Consider the following 18,113-nt stretch of genomic DNA (forward strand, 5'->3'; position numbering starts at 1 on the left):
GAGGGAAAAAAGTATTTGATCCCCTGCTGATTTTGTACGTTTGCCCACTGACAAAGAAATTATCAGATAATTTTAATGGTAGGTGTATTTTAACAGTGAGAGACAGAATAACAACAACAAAATCCAGAAAAACGCATTTCAAAAAAGTTATAAATTGATTTGCATGTTAATGAGGAAAATAAGTATTTGACCCCTTAGTACTTGGTGGCAAAACCCTTGTTGGCAATCACAGAGGTCAGACGTTTCTTGTAGTTGGCCACCAGGTTTGCACACATCTCAGGAGGGATTTTGTCCCATTCCTCTTTGCAGATCCTCTCCAAGTCATTAAGGTTTCGAGGCTGACGTTTGGCAACTCGAACCTTCAGCTCCCTCCACAGATTTTCTATGGGTTTAAGGTCTGGAGACTGGCTAGGCCACTCCAGGACCTTAATGTGCTTCTTCTTGAGCCACTCCTTTGTTGCCTTGGCTGTGTGTTTTGGGTCATTGTCATGCTGGAATACCCATCCACGACCCATTTTCAATGCCCTGGCTGAGGGAAGGAGGTTCTCACCCAAGATTTGACGGTACATGGCCCTGTCCATCATCCCTTTGATGCGGTGCAGTTGTTCTGTCCCCTTAGCAGAAAAACACCCCAAAGCATAATGTTTCCACCTCCATGTTTGACGGTGGAGATGGTGTTCTTGGGGTCATTCCTCCTCCTCCAAACACGGCGAGTTGAGTTGATGCCAAAGAGCTCGATTTTGGTCTCATCTGACCACAAAACTTTCACCCAGTTCTCCTCTGAATCATTCAGATGTTCACTGGCAAACTTCAGACGGGCCTGTACATGTGCTTTCTTGAGCAGGGGGACCTTGCGGGCGCTGCAGGATTTCAGTCCTTCACGGCGTAGTGTGTTACCAATTGTTTTCTTGGTGACTATGGTCCCAGCTGCCTTGAGATCATTAACAAGATCCTCCCGTGTAGTTCTGGGCTGATTCCTCACCGTTCTCATGATCATTGAAACTCCACGAGGTGAGATCTTGCATGGAGCCCCAGACCGAGGGAGACTGACAGTTATTTTGTGTTTCTTCCATTTGCGAATAATCGCACCAACTGTCGTCACCTTCTCACTAAGCTGCTTGGCGATGGTCTTGTAGCCCATTCCAGCCTTGTGTAGGTCTACAATCTTGTCCCTGACATCCTTGGACAGCTCTTTGGTCTTGGCCATGGTGGAGAGTTTGGAATCTGATTGATTGATTGTTTCTGTGGACAGGTGTCTTTTATACAGGTAACGAGCTGAGATTAGGAGCACTCCCTTTAAGAGAGTGCTCCTAATCTCAGCTCGTTACCTGTATAAAAGACACCTGGGAGCCAGAAATCTTGATGATTGATAGGGGATCAAATACTTATTTCCCTCATTAACATGCAAATCAATTTATAACTTTTTTGAAATGCATTTTTCTGGACTTTTTTGTTGTTATTCTGTCTCTCACTGTTAAAATACATCTACCATTAAAATTATAGACTGATCATTTCTTTGTCAGTGGGCAAACATACAAAAATCAGCAGGGGATCAAATACTTTTTTCCCTCACTGTACATATACGAACCTGGAGGATAATTTACGAGTGATCATTAGATAGGCATTGTCTCTGAGATATTGTCTCAAACACCTAATGCAGGGGAAACGTATGTAATAGGCAGTCTAAGATCTCGTGCCAATGTTGGCGCATTTGTCAGTCGTTTCAACACCTCGATCCAGTTGGCAGAGCTTTGTGAAGGAGGCCATCAATAAAAAGGCGCATTTACAATGTGTTATAACCAAACCAGCTGTGGTTACATTGAAATATTGCAAGTAAATCACTCACAGACTCACAAAGTTGTACTGTATACAACTTTATTAAGTCTTTCCTCTTACTTACACTTTCAGCCCACAATGAATCACTATTATATAGAAATCTTAACACATATTGATAATTATGCAGTTGAATTAGTAGTTAACTGCAGTACTCCTGTGCTTGCTGGCTTTCATTCCAACTGAGCTGCTCTCAATGATTTAATTACTAACAGTTTTCTAAGACATTTTAAATGTTTTGCTGATAAAATATTAAATATTTCAGTTTACTTAACATAATTTTAGACATAACTAGAGAAATATCCAGGCAGCCATGGTAGCTAAAAGGCTTATTTATGAAGATACATTTTTAAGGTGTTACATTTTTTAACTTTAACTTAATTTTTAACCTTGATGGTCGTAAGCAGGGATGTACTGGGACCAAAAAACATCCCTGGACTTTGAATCACTTTGCGGTCCGTGGGGTGGGGTGGGATTGCTGGCGAAGTGCGACCCGGGGGGGTGCTGGCGAAGTGTGGCCCAGTACTTAGTGCTACTGGCCCAGTATTATCCATTGAGTGGGCCTTCCCACAAAACAACAACAAATCACCCGCGGCCCGCAGGAGGACTGGTCCACTGGGAATTCTCCCGGTGCTCCATATGGCCAGTCCGCTACTGGTTGTAGGTATACAGCTTTTTGACAAAATACTTTGTGAATCATGATGACAGTTAAGTCTTGTATTTCAGATCATTTTGGTTCCACCGGTTTGTTAGCACAAGCCATCAACATCTGAAAACTTAGAAATGATGCACAAATGATTATACTTAGAATATAAAATGTAGCAGTCAAATTATTTCTAGTTATCACTAAAGGTTTTCAAAGCTTTTTTGTTTTAAAAATTCCCTTTCACTTACTGACTATGACATAACATCTTTCAGTATAATACATTTGAATATTGGCTTCACAAGTGCCCCATCCTCATAAAGTGTGTATTTTTCACATAGTACATTTCTTTATAAACATACCTTACATCCCCTGGAATATTGTCACCAAGTGCTTCACAATGTTTTTCAGTGACTGTGGAACTGTCCCAATGTTTCAAAAACTGAAATGCGCTCACTATATAGCCTCTTTGGTATAAATCATGTTTTTTCCCTGTTTCATGATTTTATCTTCTCTTGAGTTTGGCAGCAATATAACATCTTTATGAAAAGCAGGATGGCAAAAACTGGGTGGCTTTGGCCTGCAACACATGTTCACATTGTGTTTCTGATGCTAGCAATGTCATTGTTTTATACAATTATTAAATTAATTCAGGACCTCCAATACATTTTCTTACCATGTTCTCATAATATCTAAATGATATTTTGCCCTAGGGCTGGGGTTTTCAACAGTACACCTTTTGTCTCAAGGTTTCAGCTGCAGTATCCCATAGATTTAGGTTAAACAGTTAATCTATAAATTAATAGTTTTTTTTCTTAATATATAGGCCTACATACTAAAGTAAATATCTTGTGAGAATATCCCGTGCCTCCAGATGCTTCAGAAATATTCAATAACACTTCATGTCGGCCTTTTTACCTGCCGTGGGAGTTCACGGTTGTTATTGTTATGGCTGTATATATCCCACCAAGCGCCAATACCAAGCTAGCACTGGACGTTTTGTTGTCAGCCATTAACAAATTGCACACTGCTTACCATGATGGGATTTTTATCATAGCTGGAGATTTTAATCAAGCTAATTTGAAAACTGTCCTCCCTAAATTTTATCAGCATGTGACGTGTCCTACAAGAGGACAGAATGTTTTGGATCATGTTTACAGTAATATAAGGGACGGATACAAAGTCACTACTCTCCCCCACCTGGGTCAGTCCGATCATCTATCTCTTTTTCTCACTCCTGTATACAAACCTCTCATCAGGAAAATAAAGCCATCTGTGAGAATTATAAGAACTTGGCCTGAGGGGGCTTCCACCCAACTTCAGGACCTTTTTGAGGAAACTCATTGGGATTTATTTGCACAAATAAACATAGAAGGCTACACATTTACTGTCCTGTACTACCTACAGTTTTGCATTGATAATGTCACTGTTGAGAAACACATTAGATGTTATCCGAATAACAAACCATGGATGACAAAGACATTAAGATCTGGCTGAGAGACTGTGACTTAGCAATTCATGTCTGGTAATGATGAACTGTATAGTACAGCCAGGTCTAACCTGAAGAGAGGCATCAAGGAGGCATAAGCAGCCTACAGGCAGAAAATGTAAGGACATTTCAGGAATGGGGACTCACGACAAGTATGGCAAGGTATCCAGCACCTCACAAATAAAGGCAGTAAAGACCCAACCACCACCAGCAACAGTGACTCACTAGCAGAGAAATTAAACAATTTCTTCGCCTGATTTGAAGTCATGATGGATGAGACCGGGTCTGCACTGCGACCATCTACTGACAGCCTGGCACCTTCTGTCACCACAGCTGATGTTAGGAAAGTGCTCTGTACTGTCAATCCCAGGAAGGCCGCTGGTCCGGATGGTATTCCGGGGAGGGCACTCAGAGATTGTGCGGATCAGCTGGCGGGGGTGTTTTGTAACATCTTTAACCTCTCTTTGTCAATGTGCACTGTCCCCAATTGCCTTAAGTCTGCCACCATCGTGCCTGTCCCAAAGAAGACAGCTATCAGCAGCCTTAATGATTACAGACCTGTGGCTCTCACCTCCACTGTGATGAAGTGTTTTGAGAGGCTAGTTTTAAGACACATTAAATCGACACTTTCTCCCGCTCTGGATCAACATCAGTTTGCATATAGAGACAACAGGTCAACAGATGATGCTATCAACACAGGTCTTTACACTGCGATGAATCATTTGGAGCACCCGGGAACATCTGTGAGGATGCTGTTTCTGGACTTTAGTTCTGCATTTAATACAATCATCCCCAGCAGAATGGTAACCAAACTGCTCAACCTGGGTGTCAGTGACTACATATACATATGGATTAAGGATTTTTTAACCAACCGAACACAGACTGTCAGGCTGGGGACCCATTACTCCTCCACTCTGACACTCAGCACTGGAGCTCCAAAAGGTTGTGTGCTGAGTCCTCTCCTCTATTCTATTCACTTTACAGTTATGCCTGTACTCATAGCACAAATACAATAATTAAGTTTGCAGATGACACCACTGTGGTGGGGTTAATACTAAATGGGGATGAGTCTGCCTACAGGGAGGAGGTTGCTGAATTTTCAAAATGGTGCATCAATAACAATCTGGCACTTAACACCTCCAAGACAAAGGAGCTCGTTATTAATTTCAGAAAACAGAAGGAGGAGCCAGTCCCACCTCTAAATGTATTGGTACACACATCTCCCAGGACCTCACATGGACTGTAAACACAACATCCTTGGTGAAGAAGGCACAGCAGCGGCTGTACTTCCTGAGGACATTGAAGAAAATCAATCTGTTCCAACAGATGCTTGTGAACTTTTACCACTGCTCTGTCGAAAGCATACTAACTTACGGCATCCTGGTGTGGTATGCTGGTTGCACTGTGGCTGAGAAAAAAGCTCTACAGGGAGTCATCAATTCAGGACAGAATATCACCGGCTCACAGTTGTCTTCACTTGAGGACATTTACAAAACCTGATGTTTATGTCAGCCCAGAAACATAATAAAGGACTCTTTTCACCCCGGCAACCACCTCTTTACCCTGTTGCCATCTGGAAGGCGCTATCGGTATCTTAAGACACGCACCTCCAGATTCCTGAACAGTTTTTTTCCGAGTGCCATCAAAGAATTGAACTCTTAAGTAATAAGGAGATTAAACATTATAAATTATAGGGTTGTGCAAAAAGTAATATTACTGCTTTATATTAATATTACTGCTTTTTATTGTTTGACTATTTATATTTTTTAATATTTTTTTGATTTGTGGTGTGTATGTTTTTATGTATGTGTGTACCACTGAGGAGAAGCGCTAAATTTCGTTGTACAGTGCAATGACAATGACAATAAAGGTATTATATTCTATTCTCTATTCTCTAGTTTATCTGAGTTGCTGCAAGTTGCACATGTTTCATAACCCAAATATCTAATTTCATATTTTAACTGATATTGTCAAACTAGCTATCCAAAATCTTTTCACTTGCCCTCTTGTCTTGCTGGGTGTTCTCGGAAGCCATTTTCTCTGTAATATTCAATGATCACACACTGATAAAAATAAAATGTTTTAATTTTAAACAATACAAAGTGGTCCATTCAGTTAAAGAGGTAGCGCTGTAATAAAGTGAACAGATGATTCTTGAAATGTAAAGATCTTCTAATGTTTTCAATGTTTTTTTCTGTGAAAGTATATATGTGTGTGTGTGTATATATATACACTCACCTAAAGGATTATTAGGAACACCATACTAATACTGTGTTTGACCCCCTTTCACCTTCAGAACTGCCTTAATTCTACGTGGCATTGATTCAACAAGGTGCTGAAAGCATTCTTTAGAAATGTTGGCCCATATTGATAGGATAGCATCTTGCAGTTGATGGAGATTTGTGGGATGCACATCCAGGGCACGAAGCTCCCGTTCCACCACATCCCAAAGATGCTCTATTGGGTTGAGATCTGGTGACTGTGGGGGCCAGTTTAGTACAGTGAACTCATTGTCATGTTCAAGAAACCAATTTGAAATGATTCGACCTTTGTGACATGGTGCATTATCCTGCTGGAAGTAGCCATCAGAGGATGGGTACATGGTGGTCATAAAGGGATGGACATGGTCAGAAACAATGCTCAGGTAGGCCGTGGCATTTAAACGATGCCCAATTGGCACTAAGGGGCCTAAAGTGTGCCAAGAAAACATCCCCCACACCATTACACCACCACCACCAGCCTGCACAGTGGTAACAAGGCATGATGGATCCATGTTCTCATTCTGTTTACGCCAAATTCTGACTCTACCATCTGAATGTCTCAACAGAAATCGAGACTCATCAGACCAGGCAACATTTTTCCAGTCTTCAACTGTCCAATTTTGGTGAGCTTGTGCAAATTGTAGCCTCTTTTTCCTATTTGTAGTGGAGATGAGTGGTACCCGGTGGGGTCTTCTGCTGTTGTAGCCCATCCGCCTCAAGGTTGTACGTGTTGTGGCTTCACAAATGCTTTGCTGCATACCTCGGTTGTAACGAGTGGTTATTTCAGTCAAAGTTGCTCTTCTATCAGCTTGAATCAGTCGGCCCATTCTCCTCTGACCTCTAGCATCAACAAGGCATTTTCGCCCACAGGACTGCCGCATACTGGATGTTTTTCCCTTTTCACACCATTCTTTGTAAACCCTAGAAATGGTTGTGCGTGAAAATCCCAGTAACTGAGCAGATTGTGAAATACTCAGACCGGCCCGTCTGGCACCAACAACCATGCCACGCTCAAAATTGCTTAAATCACCTTTCTTTCCAATTCAGACATTCAGTTTGGAGTTCAGGAGATTGTCTTGACCAGGACCACACCCCTAAATGCATTGAAGCAACTGCCATGTGATTGGTTGGTTAGATAATTGCATTAATGAGAAATTGAACAGGTGTTCCTAATAATCCTTTAGGTGAGTGTATATATACACACACACATATATATCATGTTTTAATAATAAAAAAGAAGTCTGTTCTATCTGCACTTCTCTTCTGCCATTGTACCTGTTGCATAGCTGTGGGATCAATTAAGGTTCAATTAACACATTTGGAAAATTAACATTTAGTTTCTGATTTGGTTTGGTTTCTCAGCTGTTTACAAAACATGTATAGTAAAAAGAACTTAAATGACTCTGGGATCTTGTTTTTTCCACTCATTTGATACACAAAACTGAAAGCTTTCAGTGTATTTAAAGCCCATATAAATGAGTAGGTATATATCCCTTAATATGAATTACAAATCATGAGAGAAAAAAAACCCATATATGTACATGTTTGAGAATATTTCAGAAAGGCACAGATTATATATATATATATATATATATATATATATATATATATATATATATATATATATATATATATTGCAAAAACAGCAGCTGTACTACCTGAAATCCATGTTAGAACATGAGACAAAAGTTCAAACAGAGTCCAATGTACTAAAACCTACTCTGTACCAGATCAACTGCATTAGAATCAAAGAAAGGAAATCAGAGTCTATTTCATAGCAGTTTAAAATCCATTCCATGTTGCATTCTTTTGTACACATAGTGCCTACTCTTAAAAAACATTTATTTTGCACCCTGTTCTTTTCACAGTTTGTAATTTTGCAGTAAAAGTTGAAATTGAGTTGAAGCTGTATGGCTGTAATAAGGTGTATGCTATGCTATTTTTCTGGATTTTGGCCATGAGAGGATTCTCCTGGAGGTTTGTGGGCAGGGGGCAAGATGTACCAGCAGGCCATGCTGTAAAGGCAAAGGTTAGTGGGAATTGGTGTGTTATGTCTTCTGTCCAGCTGCTTGGCACCTGAATACCCCATGCTAAATTTGTCATGGTGCTTGGGGATTGGGAATAATTTGATGACTCTAATCCCGTGGGCGTGGGAACGTAGATGTTGGGTGACGAGTGGTGAGAGAGGCTGGCACGGACTGGCACTGGCAGGCAGACACTCGCTGGCAAGCTCTAAGCAGGAGCTCAATAAGGGTAGCTGGCGATGGAGATGTATATAATGAAAATGCTCTGGTATTTGACCTGGCCCTCGGGGGAGTGGGTGGTGGCTTGTACCCGCAGCCGTGCCAGTCCTGCCCGCTCCAGCGGCTGTAGGGTATAGATAATGCCTCGCCCCGCCTCGTCCCGGATCCCGAACAGCTGCCCACCTGGCTCACCGCCCTGCTCCAGGATGGTGAAGCTGGTGCGCTCCTGCAGCACTCCCGCCTCAGAGAAGGCGGACAGACGGATGACGTTATGGCTGCCCGGGATACCGAGAGGCAGGGTGAGCAGCTTGTACTGCAGAAGCAGTAGGGGACTGCTGGAGCCGCAGTCCAGAGAGCAGGGCCTGAAGCACGTCCTGTGAGGAGAGAAGTGGAAGGGGGGGTGGAAGAGAGGGGATAGAAAGATGGAAGGAGACAAAGAGAGGACGGAGAGAGATCGGGACAGACGGGGGGCGGGGGTTGAAGAAGGAAAGAGACAAGGAGATTAAGTGGAGTGCCTGGCCAGGCCCTTAAAAGTGACACAACTGAAATTGCTCTAAAACAGGATGTCTTTCGGTGACCTGCCTTGAATTAATTCTGTTGCCCCACCCCTGTCCCTATGCTGCCCCCTTACCCTGGGCTCACTCCTCTCTGGTAGGTGGCTGGGCAGGGGGTATCCAGACACTGGAAGCCCCCTCGCGTGTTAAAGCACATTTGGTTGGGGCTGCACTGGATGCCCTGTTCCACACACTCGTCAATGTCTGCAAAGAATGAAGGGAAAAATGTGTCTTGAGAGTGCGAGTATGTGTAGGAATGTTAAAAATGCATCACTTTGTCATCACAGAAGCACCATCTCGTTGTCCCCTGACAGATTATAGGACCCCCTTAGGGTGAGCAGAGAGTTTTGTTGGGGTTCAGGGTTCGAGTTACGTGGGAGCCAGTGGGAGCTCAGCTCCCATAAGGAGGGGTATGAGCTCCCATGGAAGTAGTAAAATCATGCATCTATGGGGGTCACTAATTCATTTACGAACAACATTATTCTGAATCACAAATAATGTATTTTTAATTGTAATTAGTATTATTTACATTAACAAGATAAACAGGCTAAAATAAACATGTTTTTCAAATGAACTATGCTGCGCACGGCATGACTGTCCAATTAGTAGAGCGCTACATATGATCTGCTTGCTACTGTGTGCCGGTGCCGAGCAGTGTGTAAAATACTAACACTTAATATCAGGGGTAGTCAATACCCAGACCGCCAGATGCTTTTGACTGGACCGTGAGAATCATTTTAATGAAATTATTATCATATATATATATATATATATATATATATATATTTAAATGTAATGTTATGGATGTTACGTATTAATATGCATGCCCTATATAGAGCAAGTGTTCCCTTTAGGTAGTAAGTGAGTTGATTGCACGCAGATTCCCTGTTTGGGCATCTCTGCACACACTCTGGACTGGGGCAAGAGCGGCACTTTGTACTCCTCAAAAGAACAACACAAAAACAGGTATTCGGTTTTCCTGATTTCTATACATAAGCAGCTAAAATGTGCATCGTTTGTCGTTTGGACATATGTCAACCTCGCCTCTAAAATATAAAAGTGCATACACACGACTGGGGGAGCCACGGTGCCATAGCTTATGTTCACCTAGAAACTCCTACGTTGGGTGGAAACAAATGATTTCCAGTGCAGACGCATATTTCTAGCAGTGCACACATCGACAATTGTGCATCCTCACCTGTTTCAATTACAGAGACCCACCGAAACAGATCTGTGATTGACAAGCACCAGAAACCGCGTCTGGTTGCATACATAATGTTGGTTGATATGGGATTTTTCTCTGGTGATGTGTGGCTGTGAAGCAAAGATATGTTTGATTCCAAATCTGCCTGATTTCGTGGAGATTGTGAGCTGTTTTTTTACTTCAAAATGACTCAGGTTTCAGGTTTCCAGTTGTCAAATCTATCTGGTTGGAGGACCCCCAGACCCCTCGCCCTCAATTACTCAATCGTCTTTGCCCTCATTTTTCAACACTAATTTTGTGCAGTGCACAGTGAGACAAAGGGAAAGGGTAAATACTTGAATCTAATAAGACACAAAATGCTTGAAAGTTTCTATTATGTTTATCTATATGACTACAATAATCTTTAATAAATTAAAATGTAAGTGGTCTGAAACCATTTGAACACATATGTACATTTAAACATATTTTGGTACTTTGTCAAATGAATGTACTAAATATAAGCAATGGGGTATATTACTAATTCAAAGAATTGTGTGTGTGTTGGAAATGGGCATTAATGTGTCTGGACCTTGACCAAGAAATTTGGACCCAAACACAAAATTGACTACCCCTGCTTTATATGATACCATAAAGGGCGGAATTGTGGTCTCTCCTTGAGCAATGTGTCTTTGATGGCATATTTCAGGCTATTGAAACTTAAACTTTGTTGCAATATCGCAGACATCTGGGGCAAGTAGTGGGCTGCTGTGTGTATGTGTGCATGTGAGAGAAAGAAAGTGTTGGACACGTAATGAGCAATGAAGTCTCTGTCTCTCTCTCTAGGCCTTTTATTGATTGATTTATTGATTTATTTAGCCTATCTCCGCCGGTAACGTTAGTTATATTAGAGACCCCCACGAATCTCAGATTATAACTCGAACCCTGTTTGGGTAACTACTTGCTGGTAGCCCAGCTCCAGCTCCCGCATAATTTAACTGTCTACCTTATTTTCATCTCTCCTTGCTACCATGAATGGGCAGCTGAGTGGAAACAAATAAGATGGCTGCTGGAACAGATTGACTTCCTTGTCCAGTCTTACCTTTGCAGTTCCTGCCGTTGGGTAAGAGCTGGTATCCAGGGGGGCACATGCACTGGAAGCTGCCCAGCGTGTTCCTGCAGTCGTGCTGACACGGTTTCCTCTGCAGGCACTCATCCACGTCTGCAAAGAAGGCAGCAGTGCAGATCAGAGTGAGACCATTTGCATAAAACACCCTGAGATTTGAATAACTAAAGCGTTACATGGAGTTAGCAGCCTATTCAGCAAATTGATGTCACTGTGTGATGGTAATCATAAAGTGGATGTTTACAAAAGGCGGTGCGGTACCTACCCACACAGGCTCCCTCCCGGCTGCTGTACCCTGGTGGGCAGACCTGTCTGTGGCTGGGACTCAGCCCCTCATCCCCTGACTGCACGGAGAGGTGGGTAAGGATGGGGCGACCCAGGGTGGAAACCAGTTGAGGCCTCAGCCTGGCAAGGATGGCAGTGGCATTGGAGGAGGCCAGTCTTCTGTCCAGCCCCGCACAGGACCGCCCGTCCCCTAGCAGGGCAGTGCCAGGCGGGCACAGGCAGCGGAAACTGCCGGCCACGTTCCGACACTGATGGGCGCAGGGACTGGGCAGCTGTAAGCACTCATCAATGTCTGCAAAAAGAGGAAGACACTTAATCTCTGATCGGCTTTCTTTTGTTGTTGTTGTGTGGAAGGGATGAATCATGGGCCACTTAAAAGGGCTTAGATTACATTCTTAAGGCAGTAATTTGTTCCATGAAGTGGTGTAAGGAATAAGAAACACTATATTCTTTGTCACCCCCAGACTGAAATTTGCAACTTTAATTGTGTGTGTGTCTTTATTTATAAACTCCATATCCATCAAGTCAATGAAATATGGGCAAAGCAGGTTCAGACATGGACTGACTGCAGCACTAAATGTATAAAATATTATTTACAATAAGATAACTGTAACAAAGAAAAAACAACAAAAAGTCAGTCACCCTCAGTGGGCTGAATAATAATATAACCCATAACAATCAATTAGTGTGAAACACTTATTGTTTTACAATTTACCATCACACAAGCCGCTGTGCCAGTTTACAACAAAAACAGTTCCTTGAGATGCCTTACCAAGACAGGGTCGCCCCAGGCCCTGGCTCCTGTACCCACGAGGGCACACACAGCGGTACCCCCCAATGGTGTTCTGGCAAATCTGACTGTACCGGCACATGTGGGTGCCATCCTTACACTCGTCCACATCTGGAAGAGTAAGCAGAAGGCATTTGCAGCTGTGGACAATGGAATAATGGGTCCCATACTAACAGCTTCCCTCGCACAGCTGAAGACCATTCATTGATTTCCAAAAATTATTTTAAAAGGACAGTTTAATTATAAATCTTGAATGTACTGATGATAATTAATGTTTTTTAAGTTTTATTTTTCTTAATTAACCATTAAGGCACCTCAGGATCCTTTTCCTTTTGTCTTCGGCATTCTGGTCCCTCCCTGAAGGGTTTGTATACTCTTACCTGCGCAGACTCCATGTCCTGCCATGGTCATTCCTTTGGGGCAGCTGTCCTGGCACTGGTACCCTCCCTCTGTGTTCCTGCACTGCTGGTGTGCTGGACACACGTTCTTCAAGCACTCATTCACATCTGGATAGGGCACACAAGCACACAGCCATGAGATGGAGTCGGAAGAATCTGGAGGGGGATTGCAAACTGCCTAGATTTCTTTACAACCCATTACCTTTCAACCTGGGGCATCTGAAGGGTTAGAGGTAGAATAGTAGAGCAGACTAACTGTTCTTGTTATATTTATTTATGCATTTATTTTTACAATATGCTTTCCTCCATTTAGGCATTCAATTTCCCATGTATTACAATGACAGACAAAAATTGCCATTCAGCTGACCTAAATGTAATAGGTCTGTATTCTGTTTTCATCATTATTATTATTATAATTACATAATATAAAGAAAAACAGAAATGACTAGTAAGCAGCATGCATGCCTCTGTCCTCGCCGCCCCCCCACTAAAGGGTACATTCTCAGTTTACAGGGCCGGCGGCTGTGGTACTGACCCAAGCAGCGCTGCCCTGACAGGTGGTACCCAGGGTGGCAGGCACAGCGGAAGGAGCCCAGGGTGTTGAGACAGCGCTGCTGGCAGGGGGAGACCGAGGACTCCTGGCACTCGTCCACATCTGGAACAGAGAGTCTCCATCAGGGTCCAACTGTGGGTCGCCTCAGGTAGTGCCCTAATAAACTAGCCTTGCATGGCGCTTAGAACACAGTTATATATATATATATATATATATATATATATATGGTAATGGTTGAGCGGGGGGGGAGCTATTGAGTTGTTGAGCGATGTCAAAGTGTGAGTGGGACAATTTTATCTGTATTCCTTGTACATAACATAGATGAATGATCGCGTCTTTCACAAGGTGGGGGGACGCCTTTGATGGAGGGAGACAAATCGATGCTCTCAATGTTGGGGGGTTGGGGGTAGGCATTGAGATTTTCCCCCACATGCCTACACCTATGATTGAAGGAATCATACAGGTAAATATCTCGGATTAGCAAGGGGGCTGGTGCTGAACCACCAGGGTACAGCAGCTGGACTGAGGTAGGAAAGTCATCGGAGGGGAAGACTGCAGAATGGAGGAGGATAACATTACAGTCTTTATTGTGTTATTTCTGGTCCATTAAAGGGAGCAGCAAACCAACAATAATGACAGCGACATTAATAAAACAGACTTGCCTTCGCAGCTGGTGCCCACTTGGCTCGGCTTAAATCCTGGTCCACACTGTGCCAGGCAGCGGTAGCTTCCAGCGGTGTTCACACACTGCTGATTGTAGTGGCACATGTGGGTGCCCTGGGCACACTCATCAACATCTGCAGAGACAAGACAGCAGGCCAGTCTGCATGAATGTCCATAGGGTTCCAGTTCCAGAGGTTCTCCATGCTCTCTCTCCGCTGGCAGCTGCCCTCAATGAAGCCCCGATTGACCCTGATGTCTATTTTTTATTTTTTATACAGCCATGAACAGCAAACAAGGTGTTACGCTGCATGTACTGGTTCAAGGCAGAAACGTGAGTTACATGTGTAGAATTGAAACTGAATAGAGTAAAACTGAAGCAGTGTTTCCCAAACCAATCAAATAAATAAGGCACACCAACTTCATTTGACATTTTGTGCTGCACACCAACTCCGTCAACTGCCCAATAACCTTATTATTAACTTTAATACCATAAGTAAGAAACCTGAGCTTTTCTTGAATGAGAAGTTTAGTCTTATTTATTTGTGAGTTGTTTTTTTACAATTGAGTTTTCCAATTCTGTGGCACACCTGTTCATACTTGGTGGCTTATCCAATGTGCTGTGATACACTAGTTTGAAAACATTGCATTCAAGTACTATACCAAGAACACCATCTGACAAGGTTTGATATGAGAGCCACAAGCAGGAGTTTTAAACAAGTGTCGTGGGTTCAATTATTCAAGAGAGCGCCACTCCTACCTTGGCAGGTGTTGGCACCTGCAGAGACTGTAAACCCAGGGAGGCAGGAGCAGGAAAAGCCACCCATGACATTATTACAGGAGTGGGAGCAGGGAGTTTGGGCAGCACACTCATCCTCGTCTGACAGACAGAAACACAGACTCACAAATATAGCATACAGGCAGACATTCTGGACATAGACACAGTCATGGTAGTCAAGTTATGGGGGGTTAGGAATCACAAGAACACATGAAAGAAAATACCTGGATGAAACTGAGCATTAAACTGTGAAGCAAGGGAAGATGTAGGTACAGAACAGAAAGATTCAGTCATTATTTTTAGCTTTTTGCACCAGAGCAAACACATTTGCAAGCTACTATCCAGTACTGTATCTATAATTATGACATCTGTCAGTGTCTCAGCATGGACTAACCTGCGCAGTATGAAGCTGAATCCAGAACAAAACCCTCAGGACAGCTATCCCCACTGCCACCTGAGGAGACAGGGAGGTCAAAGGTCACAGCACTGTCTGTTCTTTCGAGCTGTTGGTTAATACAAGTGGACTAGCAGTTTCCTTTGCTCTTGCAATGATAAGAGGTGTTCAAAATATGTACCCTGGTTTATCCTCACTTGTTTGCTATTGCAAACAATTTTTTTTACCAAAGTGTAAAAAGCTTCTCTGAAGTTGTTCTGGCCTTGCATTTCAACTTGATAGAAGACTTGGCCAGATGGAATTCTGGGATTCATTATGGTAAGAGTAACCAAATGAGACAAAATGGCATCTTGTCATTCTATCTGTGTTTTTATCTGCCATGTGCAGCAACCACACAGTGAATGACAGTATCTCCCAGTGCCAACCCAGCCGGCACTCTCTCAGTACCCTCAGGGAGATGGAACAAAGACATAATTCATGACAATAGATTAAAACTCAATTTAAGGTCCAGCAACTAGGAATGAACACAGGACTGCTTTCACCAAATGCCCCCTTCTTTCCTAATGTGATTCCCAGCACACTGCAGTCCACACTGACCGGGCTGGAGCAGGGAGGCAGTCAGCTGGAAGTCCAGGCCCTGGTTGTAGTGGCTGTAGCTCCCTGTGATGGAAGAGACCCTCAGGAGCTGCAGCAGAGGCCCCTGCCGCCCACCCGTCCCTTCGAATACCAGTGAGTGGTTACAGCGCAGAGAGAGAGTGGCGCCGTCCACTAGGGGGTTCTGTGAGGACCATGCATACAGCTGACCTGGCCCAGTCTGCACATAGGACTCCTGGAACTCCTGTACGACAAACGGGGGTTGGGTTGGGCATATAGGAAGGAGAAAGAAAGATAGTGGGAAAATTGAGAAAACAGTAATTGCTTTATCAAAAAAACACAATCTCAAGGAAATTCAGTTTGTACAGAATGAACCCAGCCTGCAGTGCGGATAACACATGGGCAGAGGTAATTGGGCCATATGTAGGTCAAGGGGTGATTAGGTGGCCCCAGGACTGACCTGCAGGGCGATCTGGGCTCCAGCCAGGGCTCTGGGGACAAAGCCGTTGATCACGATGTCCACTAGGAGGACCCCCTCGGCATCCACACCTCGGGCCACATGGGTCAAACGCAGGATCTCTCCTGGACACAAACCAACAGAGAATCAGCACGTTCCGCAGCTGCACAGCCCTCCCTTATCTAGCATGTGCGGTCAGATCCCTGGTAAGATATCTCAGACATCCCACCCGAGCGCCTGTCTGATCTACACACAGCCCCACCCACACAAAAGCTACACACAGAGCTACAAAACCGCTACACTGTGCCGAAACACCAGTCCCTTGACGCAGGGCAGGGAGGGTTTGAATGCTCTAGCAAGTTCAGAGGGATGAGATCTCCTGTAACAGTCTTGTACTCTATAAGTAAACATACATATGGGCACACCGGCAGTCAATATTGCATCAACTCCACAGCCTCCCCTGGGCACAGACACTGACCAATATGTCAGTTAAGACCAATTCTGTTTTTCAGTCTGTACTCCACCTGTCTCAAACTCCACCTGTGACTCCTGTCTGAATACCCCCTGGGACTGAGAGAAGCCATTTTGGGAGGCTACTCTCTGCAGGACCGTCGTCCAGTAGATCGGCGCGAACACCGAGACCAGCACTCGCATCAGGGGACCTGAAACACAGAGGGGCATCATGAGAGCTTCAGACCATCCCTCACGGACATAACCACGGGCAATAGACTGTATCCTGGGGTCTTTAATAAGAAGCTTAGCAAAATGTTGACTGTGCCCAACATTCCACTCAAACAACTGGTCCTCACTACTGACCTACTGTGGGTGGGATGTTGTCTACATGCGCCCACAGGGTGCTGGTACCCTCCTCCGGGTGGTCGGTGATATTGGCATCGAGAAACGCCACCCCAAACTCTCGATCGTTCAGCATGCCGATCAGGCTACCCTTGGCCCTCTGTGGAACGGTGCCTTGGGGAGTGAAAGAAGAAGTGGGGTGGCAGAGAAGCAGGAGAATGCACATTGTGAAGAAGGAGGAAAAACAACTTTGTAAATCCACAAAATAAAGTACCAGAACACCTGAGACCACCTCATAACAAGCCAGGATCATTTTTCCCCTATTTGAACTGTAAGATAACGACAATGGAAAAGCAGATTTATTTCACTGTACTTTAAGCAGAATCTTAAAGTATTTGGCTTGTCATCTACAGCCAAGATAAGGGCCTAGATGGTGCTCGGGGCCCTTCACATAGGTATTCCCTATTGAATTGTAAAGAAGAGAGAGAAAAGCCTTGTGACGTCTCTACCTGGGCACAATTTAGTCTGACAGCTCCTGGAATCCACACTCCGCCCCTCACAAGGCTTCCCCCCATTGGCTGGGGCTGGATTGTTGCACAATCTGATTCGTTCTTGCACTCCCCGCCCACAGGTGACATTGCAAGGACCCCACTCCATCCAGTTGGAAAATCCTCCCTGAACTAGAAAAAGAGGTAGGTAGGCCAAGAGGTAAAATTCGAGAACTTCTCTTCTCATTTTGCACTTTAAGGGGTCTACAAGACAGCTAGACAGAAGATGAAAACTTTGCATTGTCAGCTAGTTTTAGCAATCAAAATTAAATTCATTCACATGAAATTCACAAAATTGTCGACTTGTTCAAATTAGCCTGTTTAAATGAAAGAACAACACTGGAGTAATAATACATTCTACCCTAAAAATATACATAGATAAAATAAATTCTGTGTGGTTCTGTAAGCACTCCTGAACCATTAAGAGAAGGTGTCACATTGTTTCTTCCGGTATGCAACTCTCTCCAGGATCCAAGAAATGGCATAATGTGATCGTGCTGTCAATTAGATGATGCGTCCCCAAATGAGCAAC

At 43.7% G+C, this 18,113-nt stretch overlaps 1 protein-coding gene across 2 annotated transcripts in view; it reads right to left on the bottom strand.

Moving 5' to 3' along the window:
* Window positions 1-7,838: 7,838 nt before the first annotated feature.
* The window catches only part of hmcn2 (hemicentin 2), a 64,438-nt gene continuing 54,163 nt past the window's right edge, over window positions 7,839-18,113 (bottom strand). Inside the window, exons 67-81 of one of the 2 annotated variants that reach the window (XM_066713165.1) lie at window positions 17,543-17,713; window positions 17,055-17,207; window positions 16,763-16,900; window positions 16,242-16,363; window positions 15,785-16,025; window positions 15,188-15,247; window positions 14,776-14,895; window positions 14,018-14,152; window positions 13,338-13,457; window positions 12,785-12,910; window positions 12,387-12,515; window positions 11,595-11,906; window positions 11,306-11,425; window positions 9,101-9,227; window positions 7,839-8,843 (exon numbers count right to left, since the gene is read on the bottom strand). In XM_066713165.1, coding sequence (XP_066569262.1) covers window positions 8,471-8,843; window positions 9,101-9,227; window positions 11,306-11,425; window positions 11,595-11,906; window positions 12,387-12,515; window positions 12,785-12,910; window positions 13,338-13,457; window positions 14,018-14,152; window positions 14,776-14,895; window positions 15,188-15,247; window positions 15,785-16,025; window positions 16,242-16,363; window positions 16,763-16,900; window positions 17,055-17,207; window positions 17,543-17,713 — 2,447 coding nt within the window. In that variant the 3' untranslated portion in view covers window positions 7,839-8,470. The remainder of the gene's footprint in view (window positions 8,844-9,100; window positions 9,228-11,305; window positions 11,426-11,594; window positions 11,907-12,386; window positions 12,516-12,784; window positions 12,911-13,337; window positions 13,458-14,017; window positions 14,153-14,775; window positions 14,896-15,187; window positions 15,248-15,784; window positions 16,026-16,241; window positions 16,364-16,762; window positions 16,901-17,054; window positions 17,208-17,542; window positions 17,714-18,113) is intronic. The other variant, XM_066713164.1, reaches the window with a different exon arrangement.

This window comes from Amia ocellicauda, chromosome 9 (genome assembly GCF_036373705.1).
Source record: "Amia ocellicauda isolate fAmiCal2 chromosome 9, fAmiCal2.hap1, whole genome shotgun sequence".
NCBI classification, from domain to species: domain Eukaryota; kingdom Metazoa; phylum Chordata; class Actinopteri; order Amiiformes; family Amiidae; genus Amia; species Amia ocellicauda.